This window comes from Lates calcarifer, linkage group LG7_1 (genome assembly GCF_001640805.2).
Source record: "Lates calcarifer isolate ASB-BC8 linkage group LG7_1, TLL_Latcal_v3, whole genome shotgun sequence".
NCBI classification, from domain to species: Eukaryota; Metazoa; Chordata; class Actinopteri; family Centropomidae; genus Lates; species Lates calcarifer.
The window spans coordinates 534,998-558,130 of record NC_066839.1 but is presented as its reverse complement, the minus strand read 5'-3'; the positions used below and the strand labels follow the sequence as shown (position 1 = coordinate 558,130).

The 23,133-nt window shown below is 43.6% G+C and overlaps 2 protein-coding genes across 2 annotated transcripts; one reads left to right on the top strand and one right to left on the bottom strand.

Moving 5' to 3' along the window:
- Positions 1 to 1,541: 1,541 nt before the first annotated feature.
- On the top strand, positions 1,542 to 15,049 carry LOC108891550 (NLR family CARD domain-containing protein 3-like). The gene is made up of 7 exons (XM_051072063.1): positions 1,542 to 1,545; positions 2,698 to 2,836; positions 10,708 to 11,724; positions 11,826 to 11,999; positions 12,131 to 12,304; positions 12,626 to 12,672; positions 12,787 to 15,049. Exons 1-7 carry the CDS (start codon positions 1,542 to 1,544, stop codon positions 13,320 to 13,322), a joined length of 2,091 nt encoding a protein of 696 aa, XP_050928020.1. The 3' UTR covers positions 13,323 to 15,049.
- A 6,388-nt stretch (positions 15,050 to 21,437) lies between these two features.
- Positions 21,438 to 22,987, bottom strand: LOC108891561 (C-C chemokine receptor type 6-like). The gene is given in 2 exon segments (XM_018688734.2): positions 21,438 to 22,597; positions 22,599 to 22,987. Coding segments are annotated over 2 exon segments (1,134 nt in total). The 5' UTR covers positions 22,949 to 22,987; the 3' UTR covers positions 21,438 to 21,813.
- Positions 22,988 to 23,133: the final 146 nt, after the last annotated feature.

The window sequence follows — 23,133 nt, the reverse complement described above, 5'->3', positions numbered from 1 at the left end:
CTGCTCTCTGCCCGGGTCACATGGTCTTCATCAGAAGCGTTTCCAAGGTCAAGACTGAACCTTTCAGCCGCCCATCGTTTGTTTACGTTACCCAGAATCCCGAGCTGAGGCGTGATTGAAGGCCAGAGGTCAGGAGGTCGGTGTGTTTTCTCAACTGCTGCTGATTATCAGGAGGCTGAACCCAGATCAGATCAGAGGAGTCAGGCTCAGTCTGCAGCAGCTTCCTGTCTGATGAAACTGACCCAGGTTCAGTCTCTGTGTTGTTTCAGTGGAGGTTTGTGTTGGTCTGAACACCTCAGACCTCAGGTGAGTCTTCAGACACAAAATGGAAGAAGACGTTTTCTCCGTCTGTTCACCTCCACACACACACACCTCCACACACACACACACACACACACACACACACACACACACACAGTCTTTGAATATTTAGGTCAAGTGTGTGTGTGTGTGTGTGTGTGTGTGTGTGCAGCAGCAGACTGAGTTCACACACTGTAAAAAAAGTACAGTGGATGTTTCAGGTAAAATAACATTCAGTTCAGACTCAGATATTTTTTTACAGTGTACTCTGACCTGTTGGCTCTGGTGAGTTGTAGGGTCAAAGGTCATGATGCTGTGAATGACAGGTGAATATGACAAAGGCAAAGACTCGGTTTCAGTTTGAAAACTCCGGGTAGTGTTTTAGTCTGGACGGAGAGAAACGTCCTGATTGGTCAGAGGTGAATGAACTACAGGTGTCTCTGACCTCAGCAACTTTATACAACAGGTAAATATTGTTCAGTGTTTTCTGCAGCTAAACAAACAACTGCAGAGTCGACAATCTACTTCCTGTTATTTCCCACCTCCTCACAGTCGGCCAATCACTGAGTGAGGTGGGTGTGATGTCAGTCTAATGTCAGGAAGGTGAGGTGGACTGTAGTGGTCTCTGAAACTGGTCTAGGTCTGAACCAGAGAGAGAGAGAGAGAGAGTCCTGCAGCTCCTCTGTCACTTCATGTAGATGGAAACCACACACACACACACACACACACACACACACACTCTGTGGAAAAATCAGACGAGGTCAGACGGGGCCAAGCGCCTGTTTCCTGTCCCTCATTTCCCACCTCCCTGAACTAACCTCAGGCTGTGTGTGTGTGTGTGTGTGTGTGTGTGTGTGTGTGTGTGTGTGTGTGTGTGTGTGTGTGTGTGTGTGTGTAACTGAACTGATCAAGTGGTGTCAGGGAAAATTCCCATCTCAAGTGAACTCAGCACAAACAGTAACTGCTGTAACTAATTGGTACGGTGCTGGTTCTCCAGCCCGCAGGACTGGAACCACAATCAGAATCAATGATGTTGATAGTAAATCTGATTTCTGATCAGCTGATGTTCTGCACCACAGAGCAGAGAGACTTTAATAATTTTATTTTTATTTCCTCCTCCTGTTGTGTCGGGCTCTCAGACCTCCTGGGGCCTCCACTCCCAGCAGGCTTTGCTCCAGGTTTGTTCTTCAGGCCAACAGGGTTGTATCTCCACCGACAGTTGTGTGGATGAATAATGCATCATGGGTAAAAACACCAATAATGAGAGGGGTCCCAGGGGGCCACAGAGGCCACAGCCAGCCCCTCACAGCTCACACTCCTGCATCCAGCTGTTGTTATGTTTCTGTGGATTAAATATTAATCAGCTGCTGCTGCAAACACACTGATGTCTGCTGGTCTGCACCTGAAGACATCTGACGTCCCACCACAATGACTCTCTCTGTTGTTGTGTGTCTTTGTGGTTATTTTGTGTCTCTGGGTTTGTTACCGTGACTTTAAGTCTGCCCCCCCACCCCCACTCCCACAACTCCACCCCCCCCATCCAGGAGTTTCTCCCCCCGTTTCCCGGGTGTCTCGATGAGATTGGTCGTGGGCGTCGACGTCACGCAACGCTGCTGCTCCTAATGAAACCTTCATGGTCGGACGAACGAGGAGGATTTAACCTCAACACACACACACACACACACACACACACACACAGAGTTTTCATCCGTCTGTTTTGATGAGTGCAGATATTTTTTACAGCGTGGTGTGTTCGAGGCCTCTCTGTGTCTCTGGCAGACGGAGCGAGGTCTCTGATGGTTTTTAATAGGAGCTGGTCTGGAAACCATTCACACACACACACACACACACACACACAGTCAGGCCTCGGTGCTTCAGTTTCCTGCTCTCGTGTGTTTATGGAACATTTGCTCTCTGATTATTTCCTCTGGTTTAACAGCAGCAGAACATGAAGCTGTTCTCTTCATCTCTTCTCTCCTCTAAAGTTAAACTCTGTTCACTTTGTTCAGTCACTTTAAGGTTTTTAAAATCTCTTCTCTCACCTCTGGAAGTGGAAATTTTCTCCACGTCTGCTGCAGCGTTTTACAACCATCTGCACAACATGGTGTGATCTTTACGAACTCTGTGATCGTTAGAATTAAAGTGATTGTTCGACTGTGAGGAGGTGAAGAAGGAGTTCAAACTTCTCTCTCTGCTCTGTTTGCAAAATATCTCTGTCAGTTTTCATCAACAGCTCAGGTCAACACTGAGGTGTGATCATGAAGCTCCTGCAGCAGCTGAGAACACAGATTCTCCTGAGTTGTTCAGTCATCGTGATCACCTGCAGGTTTGAATGAGTGTCTCAGTCTGTGAGGATCCCGGTCAGCAGGTGCAGGACAACCCAACCTTTGTGTACAGGATCATCAGAGTCTGGTCTGCAGCTCCGACCCAAACAGCAGCTGCAGCCGCCAAGACTGAAGAAGACGAGTCATGCTCGTCAGTTTCTTCATCTGAGGCGTCTGATCGGAGAAAACTCCCCCATGACCTACTCTCATGTGTAAACTGGTGATGAGATTCAGTTCTTCACAGTTTGGTTCATTTTATCTGCTGCTGGAGGAGGAGGAGGAGGTGGAGGAGGAGGAGGAAGAGGAGGAGGAGAAGGTGGAGGAGGAGGAGGAGAAGGTGGAGGAGGAGGAGGAAGAGGAGGAGGAGAAGGTGGAGGAGGAGGAGGAGGAGGAGAAGGTGGAGGAGGAGGAGGAAGAGGAGGAGGAGAAGGTGGAGGAGGAGGAGGAGGAGGAGGAAGGACTGATGATGATGATGATGATGATGGAGGAGTTTGTGTTTTTTGTGTTTTTGTTCATTGACTTGTTAATTCTCAGACAGCAGATGGAGAGCAGAGCTGAACTCCTGCTGTGTGTGTGTGTGTGTGTGTGTGTGTGTGTGTGTGTGTGTGTGTGTGTCCTGCTGTGTGAGGCTGCAGGCTGGTTGTTTCAGACTCTTTGATGTTTCTAATCCTTTTAGTTTGAGTCTTATTGTCGCTCTGCTGCTTTATTATTTCATTCATTCTTTTGGTTCCTTCTTGTTTCAGTTTCTTTTTATTATTATTCTATTATTTTTGATTCATTTTTATCTGAACATCTGTCTGACCATGGTGCATTTTATTTTGTTTTATTATTTATTGTAACATTTAATTAAAAGGTCGCTGTCCTCAGGAGTTTTCAGACTCTGTTTGGATCCAACAGATATTTTTGTTTGAAGCCGAATGAAGTCTTCACTGAACAGTCACATCCAGATTTTCAAAATAAAGTTGGTCTTCAGCTTGAACTTTAGATGTCACAGTGTCCCTGAACGCACCACCAGGAAGAGTTTTCAAACAGCCTGAACACATGGTGACAGAGTTTGACCAGAGACACCAGAGGCCTATACTACGAAGAGAGTTGAACCTCCTCTGGTTTAACTCAGGTTCTCAGGTAAAGTCGGGGTTGACAAACCCTGACTGCCTCGATCTGTGTTAAACGGTACGACGGTGGTTCAGATGTGGGTCAGTTGAGTCGGTGTTAACTTAATCAGAGTTAGTGCGTGTTGATTAAAGGGGCGTGCACCGTATCTCTCAGATGAAGAGCGCACGTTAATTCTGTGGGTTTAGAGGAATTTAAAGAGACCCTAACGACACAATGTCAAACCAACAAAGACAGAGAGACTGGTCACATGTTCTCTGGATTCTTCATCTGTAATATGAGATGGAAGGACACAGAACATATGTGATCATTTCTCAGATACTTGGATTACAGTCAACACGTGGGTCACATGTCTGAGAATGAGCTGTTCCTGTTAATGATGTTCTGCCTGGAACACTCAGGCTGTATATGTATGAATGTAAAGCTGTTATGTTCAGTATGAACTTCATGTTAACAGTATTTCAGCCTCAGTGGAAACTGAACCTGGAACAAATAGAAACCTTCTATAAAGTGGTTCACATTCATATTTCCATCATTAATGCTGCTTGGTCTGTAGTCTACAATTACAACAGCCTGTCACATTATATTGTCTTTCAGGACAATAACACCCCCCCCCCCTCCCATTTAAAGGATTATTGAAGAAAAAAAATACAAAATAAAAATAACTGAAAGTGAAAATGGAAAATGTGGAGCATAAAAAACACCATTTATTGGTCCACATATCTCTACCATCCACTACACACTTTTTTTTTTTGGGTGGTGGTGGGGATGACTGACGGTCTTTAGAGAACCCCCGTCCTGCAGAGTCAGCCTCTCTCTGCTGATTGGTTGTTCCACCTGTGGGGCGGAGCTTAGGTAGAAGTAACACCTGTAACACCGAGTTAACCACGAACATAAACTGCTCTGAGCAGTTTAGAGACGCAGCGTAAATTACCATGGCAACAGACCCCAGGTAAAACCTGTCCACCTTTCGTAGTACAGGTTAACCGGGAAGTTACACCTGACGTCACTAAGTTACTCCTGAAGTTACTCTGATAAGACAGTTACCTCGCTTCGTAGAACAGGCCTCAGGTCAGCTACAGACTGATGGATTATCTCTGTGCAGCCGAGACAAACTGAGCTGTGAGTTAAAACATGAAACAACATCAGAGTGAACGTCTGATGTTTGTTCCTCAGTGTGATCATGGTTCAGTTGATCACTGTAGTTTTAACCAAACAAACAGGAGAAATATGTGAAGCTTTTGTAGGGGACTATTTTCAGCAGCAGATTACTCCACAGTTGCTGCAGACAGTTATTTTTTGTGTCACAAATTTCCTGAAACTTTATGTTTAAATGTGCAAATGATCCGTCATCAAATTTAAAATGTGTAAAACATAAATGTCCAAGAGCAGAAATCTGAACTTTTTCCAGACGAGGTTTAGGATCTTTGTTTGTATCAGAGAAAATTCTGTCGACAGCCGGAAATATTCTGTGTTCTCCCTGTTAGGAATAAAATGCTTTTTAAATCAGGCTGTGAATGAACAAAGTTTCAGGATATAAACAGGAATAAAACTGAAGAAAACTGCCTTTAAAGTTTTAATTTAAATCAACACAGACCGAGTTTAGTTAAAGGTTTTACCTTGTTCACCTGTAGCGTTTCGTCTTCTGGTTCATGAATGTCCTCTTTTTTATTCTGTATTTGTTTCTCTGAAGTTGAACCAGACGACCTGAGGACCAGAGTCGAACATATTCAGTGAAGTTTTCAGCCTGGATCAGTTTTTGCAGAGCAGAGGAACGAGCGTCTGCTGCTCTCACAGTAATCACACATATCAGACTCATATCAGAGGAAATACTGCACTGATCTGCAGCCGCCTCCATCTCTGCTGCTCTCTGATCAGATGTTTGGCAGCAGATCAAACGCAGCGTTAACTCTCAGCTGGATCCTCTCCAGTCTGATAAATCTGTGGATTCTGCTCGGGGTAATTGAGACGATCACCGGGCTTTCTGGGTAATGAGGAGACGAGGTTGTGCAGAGGTCACAGACGTAAAGACGATGCAGGGAGGATGAAAATTCACATTTGGATTTTTATGACTTCTCAGGAGGAAGTGGAGTTTATTCAAACCAGAAGTAAAGGTGAAGATCCTGATCCAGATAAATCTGAACACAGATGTTAAACGTGTCTCTATGTGATTCACTGATTTCCACTTCATTATCTCTGATGTCTGTCCAGAATAAAGCTCCAGAAATCCACTGAGAAATCTTAAGCTGCAGAGCTTCATTCAGAATCTTCTTCAGTGTCACAGTGATACAGTGACGTTTGTCTGTAACTGCAGTGAACAGCTGAGAGTAAATTCAGTGTATTTAATTTTCCAAAATGTAAAGAAATAGAGGATAAAAAACTGGACCAAAAGACTTAGTAGAAGAAAATAATTTCCCGATGCTGAGTTTATATTCAGTGTTTATTTATTGGTCTTCAGTGAAGATGAGGTCTGAGCTGACCGAGCAGGTCGGTCAAACTTTAACTCTGCAGCTGTTTTCTCCGCCTCAGCTGTAAAACTGGAAACAGCTTTTCAAACTATGGAAATGTTGCTGCTGAGAATCAGATTATCACCACAAAGGTCGACAGCAGGGAGTCGACAGAGGAGGAGGCCGTAAAGAGACACACAGCAGAGAGGATTGTGGGAGCAGTTTGAGGTGTCCAGCCTCAGCCTCAAAGGTCACATGACCTCCACTGGTTAAACATGGCTACCTGAATCTGATCCAGGTCTCTGCTGCAGCCTATAGAGAGACCTCTGGGTCTGAACTCAGTCCTTCAGACTCTGTGTTCCTCTAAGGATCATCATCACCATCCCTGACATCACTATCCCTAACCCTAACCCTAACCCAGTCCAGACTGATCTGGTCTGTGATTCCCTGATGGAGGAACCAGATCAGAGCAGGAGCGTCTCTCTGATGAAGACTCCTCTCCTCTGAGAGCTCCTCCTCTCCTCACACCTCTAACACCCTGACATGACCAACAACACTGAAGCTTTAGTTAGTCCCTCTCTGTGACTTTGGATTAAAACCTCTGACAGGTGATTAATGAATGAAGCTACAGGAGGAGGTCAGGGTGGATGGAGGAGGTTCACATCCAGAGTCCAGAGTCCGGTCTGTGGTCCAGACAACTAAAACTCTTTGGTTAAGGACTGATGGTGGTTTTGGTTAAACTGGTTCAGTGCCTGGATACTTGGCCTGTCAAGTAACATTTAGAAAAGTGATGTTTGAAGCTCTGGCTGAATCATTTTGGGAAAATATTTAATTGTGATTTTTCTGTGATCTGATTTTTGAAAGTCAAGCTTCAGTAACTTTACATTCATCATACTGCAGTGTTTCCTCTGTCCACTGTAAAAATAGTAGTCAAGGAGGTCAACAAGGAAATCAAAGGGCAGATGGAGATTCCTCTGTTTATAGTTTAATGTACCTAAGAACCAAACCAGGATCTTTCTCTGAACCTGAACCAGGATCTGTGAGAGTCTCAACAGAACCAGAAAACGGTTTAATAATGTAAACACATGTCGTTGAACATTTTACTGATCTGTTCAGTATCAACATGTGTGACTTGACAAATCAAACAAACAAACTGAAACATCATTTCCAGGAGACAGAAGCTCTGACGTAGAAATATCGATCAGTGCAGCTTTAATCCAGCAGCAGCTGAGTCTCGATGACGGCTCCTAAAAAGGAAACTTCATCTGAAGCTGGTTCTTTGGTTCGAGTCCAGAGACCTGAGGCTCTGAGCTGCTGGTCTGTTAATGACAGAGCGAACAGCTGTGCTGCTTTTCAATCCTTCCTCTCATTTCAGCCTCTTATCCTCCATCTCAGTCTGCTTCCTCTCACCATTATTTGCATATTTTCACTGTACCTTAAACTCTGTTATCTGCAGGCAGCGAGGTCAGGAGCTCACAGCCATTAATGTTATTTTTAGAGGTCACTTTTATCTGAAGCATCTCATCAAAACAGCAGGAGGGGGTTTATTTTTAGTCCTGACTGGAGCTGATCAGTGCGTGATGCATTCACTTGCTCATACTTTAGTACTGTAGTTCAGTGTCTTTTAGCCTGTTGTAGTGATTGAACCAGGAGACTCTGATGAAAGGCTCCGTCAGACTGCAGCTGATGATGTTTATGAACAGACGTCAGATAACGATCATCACTTCCCTCTCTCCTCTCTGACCTTTACATCCTTTATTTATCCACAGGCAGGTTTTGCATGTTGTTTTTCTTCTGTCAGCTCAGGTTTGTTGACGATAAATCAAATGAGAATCTGAGCAGCAGAAGTGGAGACGTCCTGAAACTACATTTCCCATAATCTGTCATTAGTTCCCACGTCTAACAGCTGATCTACTTTTTATTTTTACAGAAACGCTGAGTGAATCTGTGTTTTTACAGACGGGACTCTTCTCTTCTTCTCTTCAGGATCATGTTCCTGCAGCCTGGAGAGGTTTTTGTTTTCCTTCTCTCGGTGTTGAATATCCGGGCTGACTTTGAATGCAGCACGGTGGGGTGAAACCGGATCCATCGGTCGGGCCTCAGTGCTGCTTTGAAGTGACAGCGCTGGGTGTAAATGTCACCGCTGGCCAGAGGTGAGGGTGGGTCACCGCCTTAATAATTCAACAGGAAGGACTGCGACCACTTCCTCTGAGGGGTGGTGTGGTGGTGGTGGTGGTGGGGGGGGTCAGTTACATGTTACTCAGCAGAAGGGGGGAGGGGGGGGGGGGGGGTTAGATCTGATGCTCAGTCTGCAGCTTTCACACAACATATTCAGAGATTTAAAAATGTTTGATTATCATCAGTTTGTGGTGAATGATGCGTTCAGGTTCCCCCTTTGTCAATGTGACTGAACTCAGGAACCTCCTGGTTACTGTGATCATCACACAGGTTTGTACTACATTACCCATGAGCCTCAGCTGCTGTTGCTGTGTACAGGAGCCAGACAGAGCTGTGAATCCCCAACACTTCCTGTCAACTCTAATAAAAAAACCATTGATGGTGACACATGAAAAAAGTTTCTATCGATGGATTTTGTCACTTCTGTTATTGATCTTTGAAACTTGACTCTAATTATTGGAACTTGGAACTTCCCATAATGCTTTGGCAAATGAAAACAGAAAATAAAATGTCATGAAGTCTGTGACCTACAACTTTAACTCGAATATCTGTTTCCATTCAGTCAAAGTGTCTCATTAACAGCAGCAGAATCAGCTGTGATCAGCTCCTGTGGTTCAGACAACTCACTGTTTCACTGTGATACTGAAACAGGAGGATTCTGAATGGAGTTCTGCTTCCTCTGTTTTTATTCTTGATGGACATAATGTTCATGATCAGTGTGTCAGTCACTGAATCCACCAACATGAGTGTGTAATGGAAACTGAACCAATCATAGAGCTCGTGTTTGTCCTTACAGATGGGTCTGAATTCGTCCAGAGTGAATGTGTTTAATCCTCAGCAGTTGAATCTTTTAGCTTTAGCGTCTAGCTTTGACTCATTCTATTGTTTTTTTGTTTGTTTTTTTTTTGGCTGTGTTTTTTTGTGTAGATGGTTTTGATTTGAGGCTGAAGAGACGACTGAAATCAGACTAAAACAAAATAAGAATAAAACTGTGAAAATGTGAAATAAACCAGTGAACAACAAAGTATGTCCATTAAACTGCCTGTTTTTGTTGCAGGAATCAGACGACTCAGAGAGGATGATGGGAGTCAGTCCTGGTGGAATGAGTCCATCTAGAGGCTGAAACAACTCAGAGCAGTCAAACACTCTACACTGTAGTGGAGTCCACTCCACCAGATGGAGCTAAAGGTAACATGATGAGATCCCAGTACTGTAGTTTTCATGGCACTTGAATAAATGTTGAGTCAGAGCTGGAGCAAAGGAGAAGAGGAAGCTCAGCTGCTGTGTGACAAACAAACCCTGCTCACCTGAGAGAGACACCTGTTCCACCTGTTAGAAGAACAAAAACCTTTAAAAAACTGTAATCAGTTGAATTCTCATTATCAGGGTTTGGATCAATTCACTGAACGTAAAATTCTGACAGAAATTTCTGTTTAATGCTGTTTTTTTAGAGATGGGACAAAAACAAGGTGGAGCCAGATGAATCCTGCAGGTGCACTGGTCAAAGTTAAACAGCTGAATATGCTGCAGACTCCACATCTCACCACAGACACACTGATACTCTGCAGGGTCGACATCCTCCCTGAACATGTCTGTACTCTGAATATATCACCAACCCTCTGGAGGACTCGTGCACCTACATCCTCTTTGCTCTACAGTCGGACTGAGTACCTGACAGTCTCAGGTCATCCAGTCTGGCACACTACCTCAGACAGATCTGTGTCTGCACCGGACCAGGTCCAGGATGCTGCCCTCGTCATGACAGGATGTTAACTCACACAGAAAAACTGACCTTCCACACACTCTGTCCTCAAACACACCACACACACTCTAACTGTCCTCACAGACACTCAGGATATTCAGACACGATGTCCTCACATAATTATTTTTCATTCATAAACAATGACATAAACAAATCAAACACAAACTTAAGTTGCAGAAAAAAGTTGTTGTGTGTTCATTCTTTCACACATGTCCTTGTAAACTGTGAGGGTATAAACACAGTCCTCATACATACTGTAAGCAAACACACTGTCCTCATATACACTTATTTTTATACCCACTCTGAGTGTGTCTGTCTGATGATGCCATCGTCACATATTGTGGAGCAGTTCATACACAGATGTTATAAATATGAATGATAATGGAGACTGACAGGATGATTTATTGTTTTTCACATAAAGAGATAGAACAGGCTGCTTTAACTCACATTTATATTTTTTTATTTCCTTGTTGGAAAATTAAAGTCACTGAAGATAAAACTGCATCATCAGAACTTCATGATCCAACTGATAACAAGTCTTTATTGTCTGTTAATATTTGACTTCAGTTGTTTCGTTCCAAAGGTCAGAGCTGCTCTATGATCAGATTCCTCTACAGAAGTGGATCTGCTGGATCACTGCTACAGTTCTGGAGGATGTGTTGAAAACCAGAGAGGGAGAAGAGCTGCCCAAGACCCTGACTCAGATGTACATCCACTTCCTGGTGGTTCAGACCAAACTGAAGAACGTCAAGTATGATGGAAGAGGTGAGAGAGATCCACACTGGAGTCCAGAGACCAGGAAGATGATTGAGTCTCTGGGAAAACTGGCTTTTGAGCAGCTGCAGAAAGGAAACCTGATCTTCTATGAATCAGACCTGACAGAGTGTGGCATCGATATCAGAGCAGCCTCAGTGTACTCAGGAGTGTTCACACAGATCTTTAAAGAGGAGAGAGGACTGTACCAGGACAAGGTGTTCTGCTTCGTCCATCTGAGTGTTCAGGAGTTTCTGGCTGCTCTTCATGTCCATCTGACCTTCATCAACTCTGGAGTCAATCTGATGTCAGAGGAACAATCATCATACTGGTTAATTGGACTTTTCTCCTCCTTGCGGTCTAAAGTCTTCCCAGACAAACCTGAACCAGCACATCTCTACCAGAGTGTTGTGGACAAGGCCTTACAGAGTCCAAATGGACACCTGGACTTGTTCCTCCGCTTCCTCCTGGGTCTTTCACTGCAGACCAATCAGACTCTCCTACGAGGTCTGCTGACACAGACAGGAAGTGGCTCACAGACCAATCAGGAAACAGTCCAGTACATTAAGAAGAAGATCAGTGAGAATCTGTCTCCAGAGAAAAGCATCAACCTGTTCCACTGTCTGAATGAACTGAATGATCGTTCTCTAGTTAATGAGATCCGATGGCACCTTAGATCAAGAAGTCTCTCCACAGATGAACTGTCTCCTGCTCAATGGTCAGCTCTGGTCTTCATCTTACTGTCATCAGAAAAAGATCTGGACGTGTTTGACCTGAAGAAATACTCTGCTTCAGAGGAGGCTCTTCTGAGGCTGCTGCCAGTGGTCAAAGCCTCCAACAAAGCTCTGTACGTGCAGATGTATCCATCTGAAGAACTCTTTTCCTTCAGTCAAGACAAAAACACAATTCTTGTAATTAGTTTCTTTTGTTTTGCTGATTCCTCTCCAGGCTGAGTGGCTGTAACCTCTCAGAAAGAAGCTGTGAAGCTCTGTCCTCAGTTCTCAGCTCCCAGTCCTCTAGTCTGAGAGACCTGGACCTGAGTAACAATGACCTGCAGGATTCAGGAGTGAAGAAGCTGTCTGCTGGACTGAAGAGTTCACACTGTTCACTGGAAACTCTCAGGTCAGGATACAGCTGTTTTTTTCCCTCCTTTTCAATACGTTCTTGTCAGTGAAGATATTAAACATTTGTAGGATTTTCCTGCTGACATAATTTTCTAAAACACTGAGTTAACTGTATTTCCTTAACTCCAGTCTGTCAGGTTGTCTGATCACAGAGGAAGGCTGTGCTTCTCTGGCCTCAGCTCTGAGATCCAACCCCTCTCATCTGAGAGAGCTGGACCTGAGCTACAATCATCCAGGAGACTCAGGAGTGAAGCTGCTGTCTGCTGGACTGGAGGATCCAGACTGGATACTGGCCACTCTCAAGTAAGAAGAGATGGACAGATGACAAGAACTTAATGTCTCTTTTCTTTTAATTCATGATTCTCCCCCTGAGTATCCTCTAGAGCTGCCACAGAGCAGATCAGTGATGACTCTTGGTTGTTGAGGTTGTTTGGACATCAAAATATCTTTTCCTCATCATCTCCTCACAATCACAAGTGAAAGAAACAAGGAAACCGTTCAGACAGATGAGTTTCAGCCTGTTTCTGTGTCACACTGACACACTGAGGAACTCTGCTTCATGTTGAACAGCAGTTAGGACTCATGTTGGATAGAAAATCATTCTGACTGTGTTTCTTCCTCCAGGGTGGATCATGGTGGAGAGCAGAGGTTAAAACCTGGTCTCAGGAAGTGTAAGTGTGGATTTAATTTGACTAATGATGATGAAACAGCAAACTGTCAGTTTGTGTTTAAATACAATGTTGATGATAAACTGCAGCTGTGTTGTGTCTTGTTCTCTCCATCAGACGCCTGTGAACTGGAAGTGGACACAAACACAGTGAACAGAAAACTCAAACTGTCTGACAACAACAGGAAGGTGACATGGGGAGAGGATCAGTCATATCCTGATCATCCAGACAGATTTGATCACTGGCCTCAGCTGCTGTGTAGATCTGGTCTGACTGGTCGCTGTTACTGGGAGGTCGAGTGGAGAGGACTGGTTTATATCTCAGTGAGTTACAGAGGAATCAGAAGGAAAGGAAGCAGTAATGACTGTTTGTTTGGAAGAAATGATCAGTCCTGGAGTCTGAGCTGCTCTGATGGTCGTTACTCTGTCTGGCACAATAACAGAGGAACATCCATCACCTCCTCCTCCTCCTCCTCTGTCTCTAACAGAGTAGCAGTGTATGTGGACTGTCCTGCTGGCTCTCTGTCCTTCTACAGAGTCTCCTCTGACAAACTGATCCACCTCTACACCTTCAACACCATATTCACTGAACCTCTGTATCCTGGGTTCTGGATCTGGTCATTGGGTTCCTCAGTGTCTCTGTGTGATCTGTAGGTCTGAGAGTCTGTGGAAGTGACAGCAGCTTCAGTCCTGTGGTTTAAATGTTGGTGGTGGATGAGGTTTCACTTTGGTTTCACTTTGAATCACTGAGTTCAGACAAACCTTTAAGTTAATGTTCATGTGTTTTCAAGAAATTATTATTTCTTCAGACGTGTTTGACAAGTTAAATCTGTTTTAGTGTAAAAATATTCTGTTACAGTTCTACAAACAACAGACCTAGTAGACTTATGCATGTGGTATTGGAAATGATTAGTTCTGCGTAGAAAGTGTTGTCAGCACCAGTCACAGATCCAGAGCAGATGATTGTATTTAACCAAATTTCACCCCAAACAGAGGTAATGAGTCATTTTCTGTAGCCAAAAGCTGAAACATGACATTAGTTCAAAATCATATCTCTAAGATATTCATGACATTTCTTCCTGATATTTTTATATTCTGTAAACTCAGAGTCAACAATGATCCACCGTCACCACACTGATGAAAACTCTTCACTAAAGATATAGTCACTGATTCTAATATGATACGTTTTTTTCAGCAAATATCTCCTCATCGTCCACCGACACCTCCAGCCAGGCAGCAACAGGGACCATTCATGCTAACAGACAGTATCATTTTAAGGATTAGCAGTAGAAGAAGGAGCAGTTTACCTTTCTGTGTTTATGTCAGAAACTCACTCTCTGCAGGACAAACTGCTGATGTTGTATTAATGTTACCTGGTCTTTAGCGCCACCTGGTGGAGCCTGGTCTCCACTGCACTGAGTTGTTTCAGCCTCTAGATGGAGTCATTACTCCAGGACTGACTCCCATCATCCTCTCTGAGTCTGTGTCTCTCAGTCTGTGTCCTGGGCCCGGTTTTTCAAAAGGTTTAATCTGGATAAAATTGATCTGGATTTGGTAATCCTTTTTTTTGCTATCCATGATCACGTAATCCATTTTACTTTTGTTCCAGACTGGGTCTGGAAAGGGACTAAATCAGATTAGGTTCTTAGATTTATGAGTAGTGAAACATAATCTTTGAATCACTTTACAAAGTTATTTAATAAAAAGAATAAGAGAAGTTTTCAGACTTTATTTAGAGATGACTGACTTGTTTTCTCTGAGACTTTGTATATTTCTTCTTCAGGATCATAAAACTAACAGACTGTCAGACAGAAACATTTAAACTGTCAGTTGATGAGTGATGAGAGTTTTTCAGAGGTCTGGCTGCTGAGTCAGTCTCTTCAGCTGGATCAAAGAGAAACCAGTTTATCTCCACTACAGAGACACTGAGCTGCATCTATTATTCACACAATCTGTGTTCACCGGCTGGTCAGGGCTGCAGGAGGGGGGAGGAGACAAGGGAGGAGGAGGGGGAGGAGGAGGGGGAGGGGAGGGGGAAGAGACAAGGGAGGAGACTAGAGATTAGAGATTAGTGGATAAATAGCTGCAGGAGGACGACAGCAGCATTTTGTTTAACATCAGAGAGTTCAATAAAAATACTTCATGTTCTGCTGCTGAGTTCTGACTTTACTGAAGGACACCTTACTGTGTTTTCTTTAGTTTGGTTCAGATCAGACTTTAGACACTGTAAATATATTATAATATAAAGACTACTACCAGTCTACAGAACAGCATCTGGACAGACACAACAGAGTCTGGAACTTTATGGAACTTTATTGCACCACTGCAGAGATGTACTTTGTATGTTTGTCCTTTAAAGATGTGTTGTTCTCCCTCTCAGTAAGATATGTGTTTTTTCTTTTTATGGTGTTGAACCTGAATTTATCCAAGGGATCAATAAAGTTTTTTTCTATCTTTATCAACCCTTTAAAATTCTTTAAAATTCTTTCTTTAAAATTTTCTTTAAAATAATTAAAAGTAAAAGCAGCAACTCTTTCCATTCAAGAAGCTGGAAACTTTAAAAATTTGGTATTTTTGCATTAAAACTGACTTAAAGCAGCTATATGTAAGATTCTGCTATGTAGCTAACATTAGCATTAACAGCTGTTTACTGACCAGTCTGAAGAAATGTTGTCCTGTTAGCATGCTAACCAGTTAACCCCCAGTCCCCTCCTGTGAACAGGAGGTGATGAAGAGGAGGAGGAGGATGGTTACCATGGTAACCCTGTTTTGGCTGCAGGAGGAGGACAGATGTTGAGTCTCTGGTCCTGAGGGTTTGGATTCAGCAGCTGCGGCTCTGTTTAACATTCAGACCTGAATTATGATGAGTGTTTCTACAACAAGTTAAAAACAAAGATCAAAATATGTCTGAGTTCATTTAAACTTCTGTGACAGAAACAAGTTTCAAATTCAGCCCAGGTTTCTTCAAACTTCCCCCAGGTTTTATACCTGGAAAGTGAGGACATTTAGCATTGTGAGGACACTTATGAAATCTTTAAAACTGAGGACATTTTAAATTGTGAGGACTTTCTTAAGTATGACAGCCTTTAAAAGTGAGGAGGTTTTTTATTTGGAAACAATGTTTTTTAATTGTATAATTAACAGTTAAAAAGTTGGGTTGTTTCAGAGTTTTAGAGGTTTTAGAGGTTTCAGGTCTCAGAGGTCTCAGATGTCTCAGGTTGAGGTGGACTCACAGACCACACATATCTCAGTATCTGAAGAATCAGAGTTTGTGTTTTACGTTGTTGGTTGGTTCTTTGATGTCAAATGAACATCAGCAGTTAGATTCTCTGCAGTTCAGAGTGTTTGGTTGTGATGAGGATGAAGAGGAGGCTGCTGGCTCTGCAGCTCAATTCAATTCAATTCAATTCAATTTTATTTATATAGCGCCGTATCACAACAACAGTCATCTCAAGGCACTTTTCATATAGAGCAGGTCTAGACCATACTCTTTAAAATAGGTATTTACAGAGAGAGACCCAACAAATCCCACCAAGAGCAAGCACTAGGCGACAGTGGCAAGGAAAAACTTCCTTTTAAGAGGCAGAAACCTCGAGCAGAACCGGACTCAGGGTGGGCGGCCATCTGCCTCGACCGGTTGGGTTAAGAAGGAGAGGGGGGGGGGGGGGGGGGGGGGGGTAGAGAATAGCGAAAGAAGAACATAGCATAACACAGGTTCCATATCAGATGTAAGATGAGGCCAGTAATACAGCAGTAGTAGTGATAGTAGTGATAATTAAAGTATTAACTGCTAACACAGCAATACAACTAATAGCAGTAGCAGTATAAGTAATTTCTAATTCTAGCGGCAGGTGTTGAGTGGAGTTGTAGGAGCAGCAGGAGACTTGTCATCACAGATCAGCCTCTACAGCTCCAGAGGAAGAAATACCTGCAGAAAGAGACAGAAGAGGAGAGAGAGACGGAAGAGCACAATACTACAGGAAAGGGACATATTGAGTTAGTAACATGTAACATGGGATATGAATCCATATTGAGTGGAGAGAGAGAGAGAGAGAGAGAGAGAGAGAGAGAGAGAGAGAGAGAGAGAGAAAGAGAGGAGCTCAGTGCATCATGGGAGATCTCCCGGCAGTCTAGGCCTATAGCAGCATAACTAAGGGATGGTTCAAGCCTGAGCCAACCCTAACTATAAGCTTTATCAAAGAGGAAAGTTTTAAGCCTACTCTTAAAGGTACAGAGGGTGTCTGCCTCCCGGATCGAAACTGGGAGAAGGTTCCACAGTAGAGGAGCCTGATAACTGAAGGCTCTGCCTCCCATTCTACTCTTGGAAACTCTGGGAACCACCAGTAAACCAGCATTTTGGGAGCGCAGAGTCCTGGTGGGATTGTAGGGGACTATGAGATCTTTAAGGTAAGATGGAGCCTGACCATTAAGGGCTTTGTAAGTGAGGAGGAGGATTTTGAATTCTATTCTGGATTTGACTGGGAGCCAATGTAGAGAGGCTAACACAGGAGAAATGTGATCTCTTTTCCTAGTTCCTGTCAGTAGTCGTGCTGCAGCATTTTGAATCAGCTGCAGAGTCTTTAGAGACTTGTTGGGGCAGCCTGATAATAATGAATTACAGTAGTCCAGCCTAGAAGTAACAAATGCATGGACTAGTTTTTCTGCATCTTTTTGGGACAGAAAATGTCTAATTTTGGAGATGTTACGCAGATGAAAAAAGGCAGTCCTAGAAGTTTGTTTTATGTGTGAGGTAAAGGACAAATCCTGATCAAAGGTGACTCCCAGATTCTTTACAGTGGAGCTGGGAGCCAGGGCAATGTTGTCTAATGGAGCTACATCATTAGAAAGTTTGTTTCTGATGTGTTCAGGACCAATTATAATGATTTCAGTTTTATCTGAGTTTAGTAGTAAGAAGTTGCTTGTCATCCAGATTTTAATGTCCCTAAGACAAGCTTGGAGTTTGGCTAGATGATTGGTTTCATTAGGTTCCATTGACAGATAAAGCTGTGTATCATCTGCATAACAATGGAAATTTATGGAGTGTTTCCTGATAATATTGCCCAAGGGAAGCATATACAAAGTGAAGAGGATTGGTCCAAGCACTGACCCTTGTGGAACTCCATGTCTAACTTTTGTGTGTATGGAGGAGTTGTTGTTAACATGTACAAACTGAAGCCTATCAGATAGATAGGACTTAAACCAGTTTAGTGCCGTTCCTTTAATGCCAATAAAGTGCTCCAGTCTCTGTAAAAGCATGTGATGGTCAATTGTATCAAAAGCAGCACTGAGATCTAACAAGACAAGTACAGAAACAAGTCCGTTGTCTGATGCTATCAGAAGGTCGTTCGTAACTTTTACAAGTGCCGTCTCTGTGCTGTGATACAACCTAAATCCTGACTGAAAAACCTCAAATAAACTATTGTCCTGTAGAAAGTCGCACAACTGTTTTGCAACTGCTTTCTCCAGGATCTTAGAAAGAAAGGGGAGGTTAGATATAGGTCTGTAGTTGGTTAATACATCTGGATCTAGAGTGGGCTTTTTTAGAAGAGGTTTGATTACAGCTGTTTTATACGTCTGCGGAACATAACCTGTTAACAAGGACAGATTTAACATATCTAATACAGGACTGCAAATTAAGGGCAGAGCTTCCTTAAGCAGCCTAGTTGGGATGGGGTCTAAGAGACAGGTTGAAGGTTTAGATGCTGAGATAATTGATGTGAGCTGGGCTAGGTCGATGGTAGAAAAGGAGTCAAGGTTAGGTTTTGCAGCTGACTCTATGGATCCTGTGTTATGGCATAAATCTGTACTGATTGAAGGCAGGATGTGATTAATTTTATCTCTAATGGTAGAGATTTTATCATTAAAGAAGTTCATAAAATCATTGCTACTGAGGGTTATAGGGATGCGTGGATCTATAGAGCTGTGACTCTCTGTCAGCCTGGCTACAGTGATGAAAAGAAACCTGGGGTTGTTCTTATTATCTTCTATTAATGATGAGTAATAGGCGCCTCTTGCATTACAGAGGGCCTTTTTATATCTTTTGACACTATCCTGCCAAGCTAAGTGGGATTCTTCCAGTTTGGTGGAACGCCACACTCTTTCAAGCCTACGTGCTGTTTGTTTCAGTGTACGGGTTTGGGAGTTGAACCATGGAGCTTGCCTCTTTCTCTTTATTGTTTTCATTTTTAGGGGGACGATGGAATCTAAAGTGGTACGTAATGAGTCTGCAACACTGTCTACAAGATGATCAAGCTGGGAGGGAGTAGCTTCTGCAAAATTAAGATGAGGCACTGGACCTAAGTTAGTGGGAATCATTTCCTTGAATTTAACTACTGCATTATCGGAAATATTTCTAGTCAGGATGTTTTTTGCTGATAATACATAATCCAGCAATATGAAGTCGAAAGTGATTAAGAAGTGGTCTGATAGAATGGGATTCTGTGGGAAGACTGTTACATGTTCAATATCAATACCATAAGCTAAAACAAGGTCGAGAGTGTGATTGAAACAGTGAGTGGGTTTATCTACACACTGAGAGAAGCCAATAAAGTCTAGTAAAGAGGAAAAAGCAGAGCTAAGGCTGTCATTGTTGACATCAACATGAATATTGAAGTCGCCTACAATAATAACTTTATCTGTTTTAAGTACCAAACTCGACAGGAACTCTGAAAATTCAGATAAGAAATCAGAGTATGGACCAGGAGGACGGTACACTACAACAAATAGAATTGGCTTTAATGTTTTCCACCTTGGGTGGGACAGACTAAGAACAAGACTTTCAAATGAATTATAACTGAGTTTAGGTTTAGGGTTAATTAATAGTGGAGTTGAAAATGGCTGCGACTCCACCTCCACAGGCGGTGTCTCTGGGAATGTGAGTATTAATATGACTGGGGGGGGTTGATTCATTCAGGCTAACATACTCATCCTGACACAGCCAGGTTTCAGTCAGACAGAATAGATCAAGATGGTGATCTGATATCAAATCATTTACTAGTACAGCTTTGGATGAGAGAGATCTGATATTGAGTAATCCGCATTTAATTATTTTATTTTGCTGAACATTTGAGGTGGATGTGCTGATTTTTATTAGATTATTGTGACTAACTCCTCTTTTGTTGACCTTTGGTTTAGTTAATTTGCTCCACACCAGATGCTGGACATGACATTTCCTGGCCGGGGTGGTGAAGCCCAGCGGGTGGGGGGGGGGGCAGCTGTGTCTCTGCCTTTCATCCCCTCCCCTCCTCCTGCTACCTGATGGTCAGCAGAGTCCTGCTACAAACCAACCAGCTGCAGAGCTGCTCCTCCAGCCAGAGAGTGTGGCCCCTGAAGGCTCCTGCAGGACCACAGCCGTCCAGCTGCAACATCTGCCCCTGAACACATCACACACACTGTTAGCACCAGATTAACACACACACCAGGACAATGATTGAATAGAAGTAAAGTCAGGTTCATACAGAACAATACTGGCTGTTAAAGTCATCTGTGATTTAATGAACAGCTGAAGTCAACAGTCGCCTGATGATCGATCCTCTCTGGAGTTTATTTTTATCTTTACTGCTTGTTAGCCTGTTAGCTCTGTGCTGCTGCTGCAGTCTGGTTGATGGTTACACAACTTTTAGTTCCTGTTAGTTTTAATATGTTTCACATTTAAACACTTAAATGCTTTTTAACCGTCTTCAGGTCGTTTTCTGACTCTGCTGATTCAACATTTATACAAGTCAAGTGAAGCTGATTTTATTCATAAAGCTTTGTTCCCTCAGAATATTTCTCTAAACTGAACTCTGTAACAGACAGAACAGAGTCTGTCTCTCCTCCTCCGGTTGGACAGGTGTTGGACAGATGTGGACAGGTGTCTCTGTCCTGAGCTGTGATGTTGCTGTATATGTACTGTATATAGAGCTGATCTCTCATTTGACTGTAGTTTTAATCTTTCCTATGTCCGGAGGCTCAGCAGCTGTGACATTTGTTCAGCTGTATAAAACCGCCCTCACACTTTGCATCTTATCGCTGAGTTCGATCGGCGTCCTCCTGCAGCTCGGCGGCGTCGCTCTGATCCACCAACATGCAGCTGGAATATGCAAAACAACACGGCCTCTGGCTAATATATCAAATATTCAAATGTGTGAGGCCACAGACGTGTTTTACTGTTAGGACTCACAGACATTTTCATAACACAGGACTCACAACAGGCTTTTGTTGTTTGTTTTGCAAATGTTGAGAATGAGCGAGTTCCTGCAGGAACTCCACCTGGACCACGGGTTAGAGAACACTCTGACCTTTAACCCTGATCACCTGTGAATACACACTCATCACTTTACACCAGCTCTGACCAGCAGCTTCATTAATGCTTCAACTTACAGAGAATTGTACGTCCTACATTTGTGCTTCATTAATGCAGAGTCTCATTATTCACAGTGAATACAGTAACACAATCCCTGTGTGTGTGTGTGTGTGTGTGTTAGAACGAGGTCATGGTTGGTATTGGGTTAAAATCTGTTGGACCTGAAAACAGAGGTGTTCATTAACAGCTGGTATTTTAAAGACAGTATATTGTTTTAAAGTACGATGTGTGAAACTGTCAGTCTAAGATTTACTGTCTATCTATTTCAATAATTAATTTAATAACTACAATCAAAATCAAGACATTGGTGATTTTCACTTTCACACATTAAACAGACCAGCAAAACATTCAGAGTTCAAAAGTTTTTATTTGAACAAAATACTAAATCTAACCTAATCTACAAACACTACAGACAATGATGGCTGATTTAAGATGGACCCTTTGTTTTAAGCTACGTGGTTTAAATAAGGGAACTACAACCAAGATGGCCGAATCAAAAGATGGCGTCTAGGACTGACAACATGTTGTGGCTTTGGTCAGGTAAAGGGAGGAGGTTAGTAAGCTGCATGTAAGACTGAGATGTAGCTTGGGGATATTATCATCTGATAACCCTGCGATTTATCCTGTGACTCCCTGAGAACCACAGCTTGAAGCAACACAACATCACTAAATGTTTTACAGACTTGAGTCCAGTTTGGACTCTCAGAGACCTGCAGACCTCGAGCTCCTGTGTTATTTGGATTTAACAGGAAGTTTCTGGTCCACAACAATCAGCTCCACAGATGAACCCAGCAGACGTCTTCACATGGTGAAAGACGAGCCGTTCTCACTGGATCCATCCACCGAGCGGCGAGTGGACATGTAGATCTCGGAGGTGACCCTGGAGAAGCGGCGTGGGGCGATGTACCTCTTCTCCAGACACCACAGCTCCTGCATGATCCTTCTGAAGTGGTTCCTGAACTTCACCCCGACGAAGGCGTACAGTACCGGGTTCAGGCAGCAGTGCAGGTAGGCGATGGTCTGTGTCGCCGTCTTGGCTACCTGCAGGTTGTCCAACACTTCACACTCCCCCTGCTGGAACATGTTGACGGTGTCATAAAGCAGTGTGATATTGTAGGGCAGGTGGCAGGCGATGAACACCAACACCACAGCCAGCACCACCCGCACCGCCTTGTGCCTCTGGAAGTTCCTGGCTCTAAGCAGCGTGATGATGACGGCGGTGTAGCAGGAGATCATGATGAGCAGCGGCAGAAAGAAGCCCACGGCCAGCTGGGTGCTGGGGATGGCCACTTTGGCACTCCAGGCAGTACTGTTGCTCTCGAACCTGAACTCACAGACGTACTGTGGAGTCCTGGAAGTCTGATTCTCCTGTCCACCCAGCATGAAGATGTCCCAGAAGTTGGTCAGATTGGTCCCCTCTCCATCAAACATGGGGGTGTTGCTGATGTGGGACGGCTCGTACCAGTTGTAGAAGTAGAAGGTGGGGACGGACAGCAGAATGGCAAAGATCCAGACGACGGCGCAGATGACCCGGCTGTAGGGCAGCGAGCGCAGTCTGAAGCTGCGACGGGCCTGGACGATGGCGATTCACGCTGTAGGAGCCACGCAGCAGCTTACAGGCCACCGGCCCCATCGACCACGATGTCAGCTCGTTGTAGACGATGAGAGGAAGAACCGCTGCAAACAGCAGGTCTGCAATGGCCACGTTGAGCAGGTAGACATCAGTCATGGACTTGGTCCTTTTGTAGAAGGCATAGGTGATGATCACCAGGCTGTTCCCAATGAAGCCCAGGATGCAGATGATGGAGTGGACGTACGGACCGACCACCTGCTCCAGCCTGTGGTTGTTCTGGTAAGAACAAGGTTCTTCCAGGTTATCATTATAATAATCTGCATAATCTGGGTCAAGTGCAATTTCACCCTCTGAGAAGTCCATGTCCTTGTTCTTCTGCTATAAAAGAAGACAGAGAGAACATTACACTGTGCAGTGATGATTTCACTTGTGTCACATGATTGTTAGAAAAATCAACATGTTGCAAAACAAAAGGGGAAAACATAAAAGATTTAATAGGATATTTAGTGAAGATATGTTTCCTGTTTTCAGGAGCTTGATGTTACATT

Excerpts from the sequence above, each read along its gene's own strand:
- LOC108891550 (XM_051072063.1), top strand. Across the intron at positions 12,000-12,130 it reads TGTTCACTGGAAACTCTCAG|TCTGTCAGGTTGTCTGATCA; the intron begins GTCAGGATACAG and ends CCTTAACTCCAG. Across the intron at positions 12,673-12,786 it reads AAAACCTGGTCTCAGGAAGT|ACGCCTGTGAACTGGAAGTG; the intron begins GTAAGTGTGGAT and ends TCTCTCCATCAG.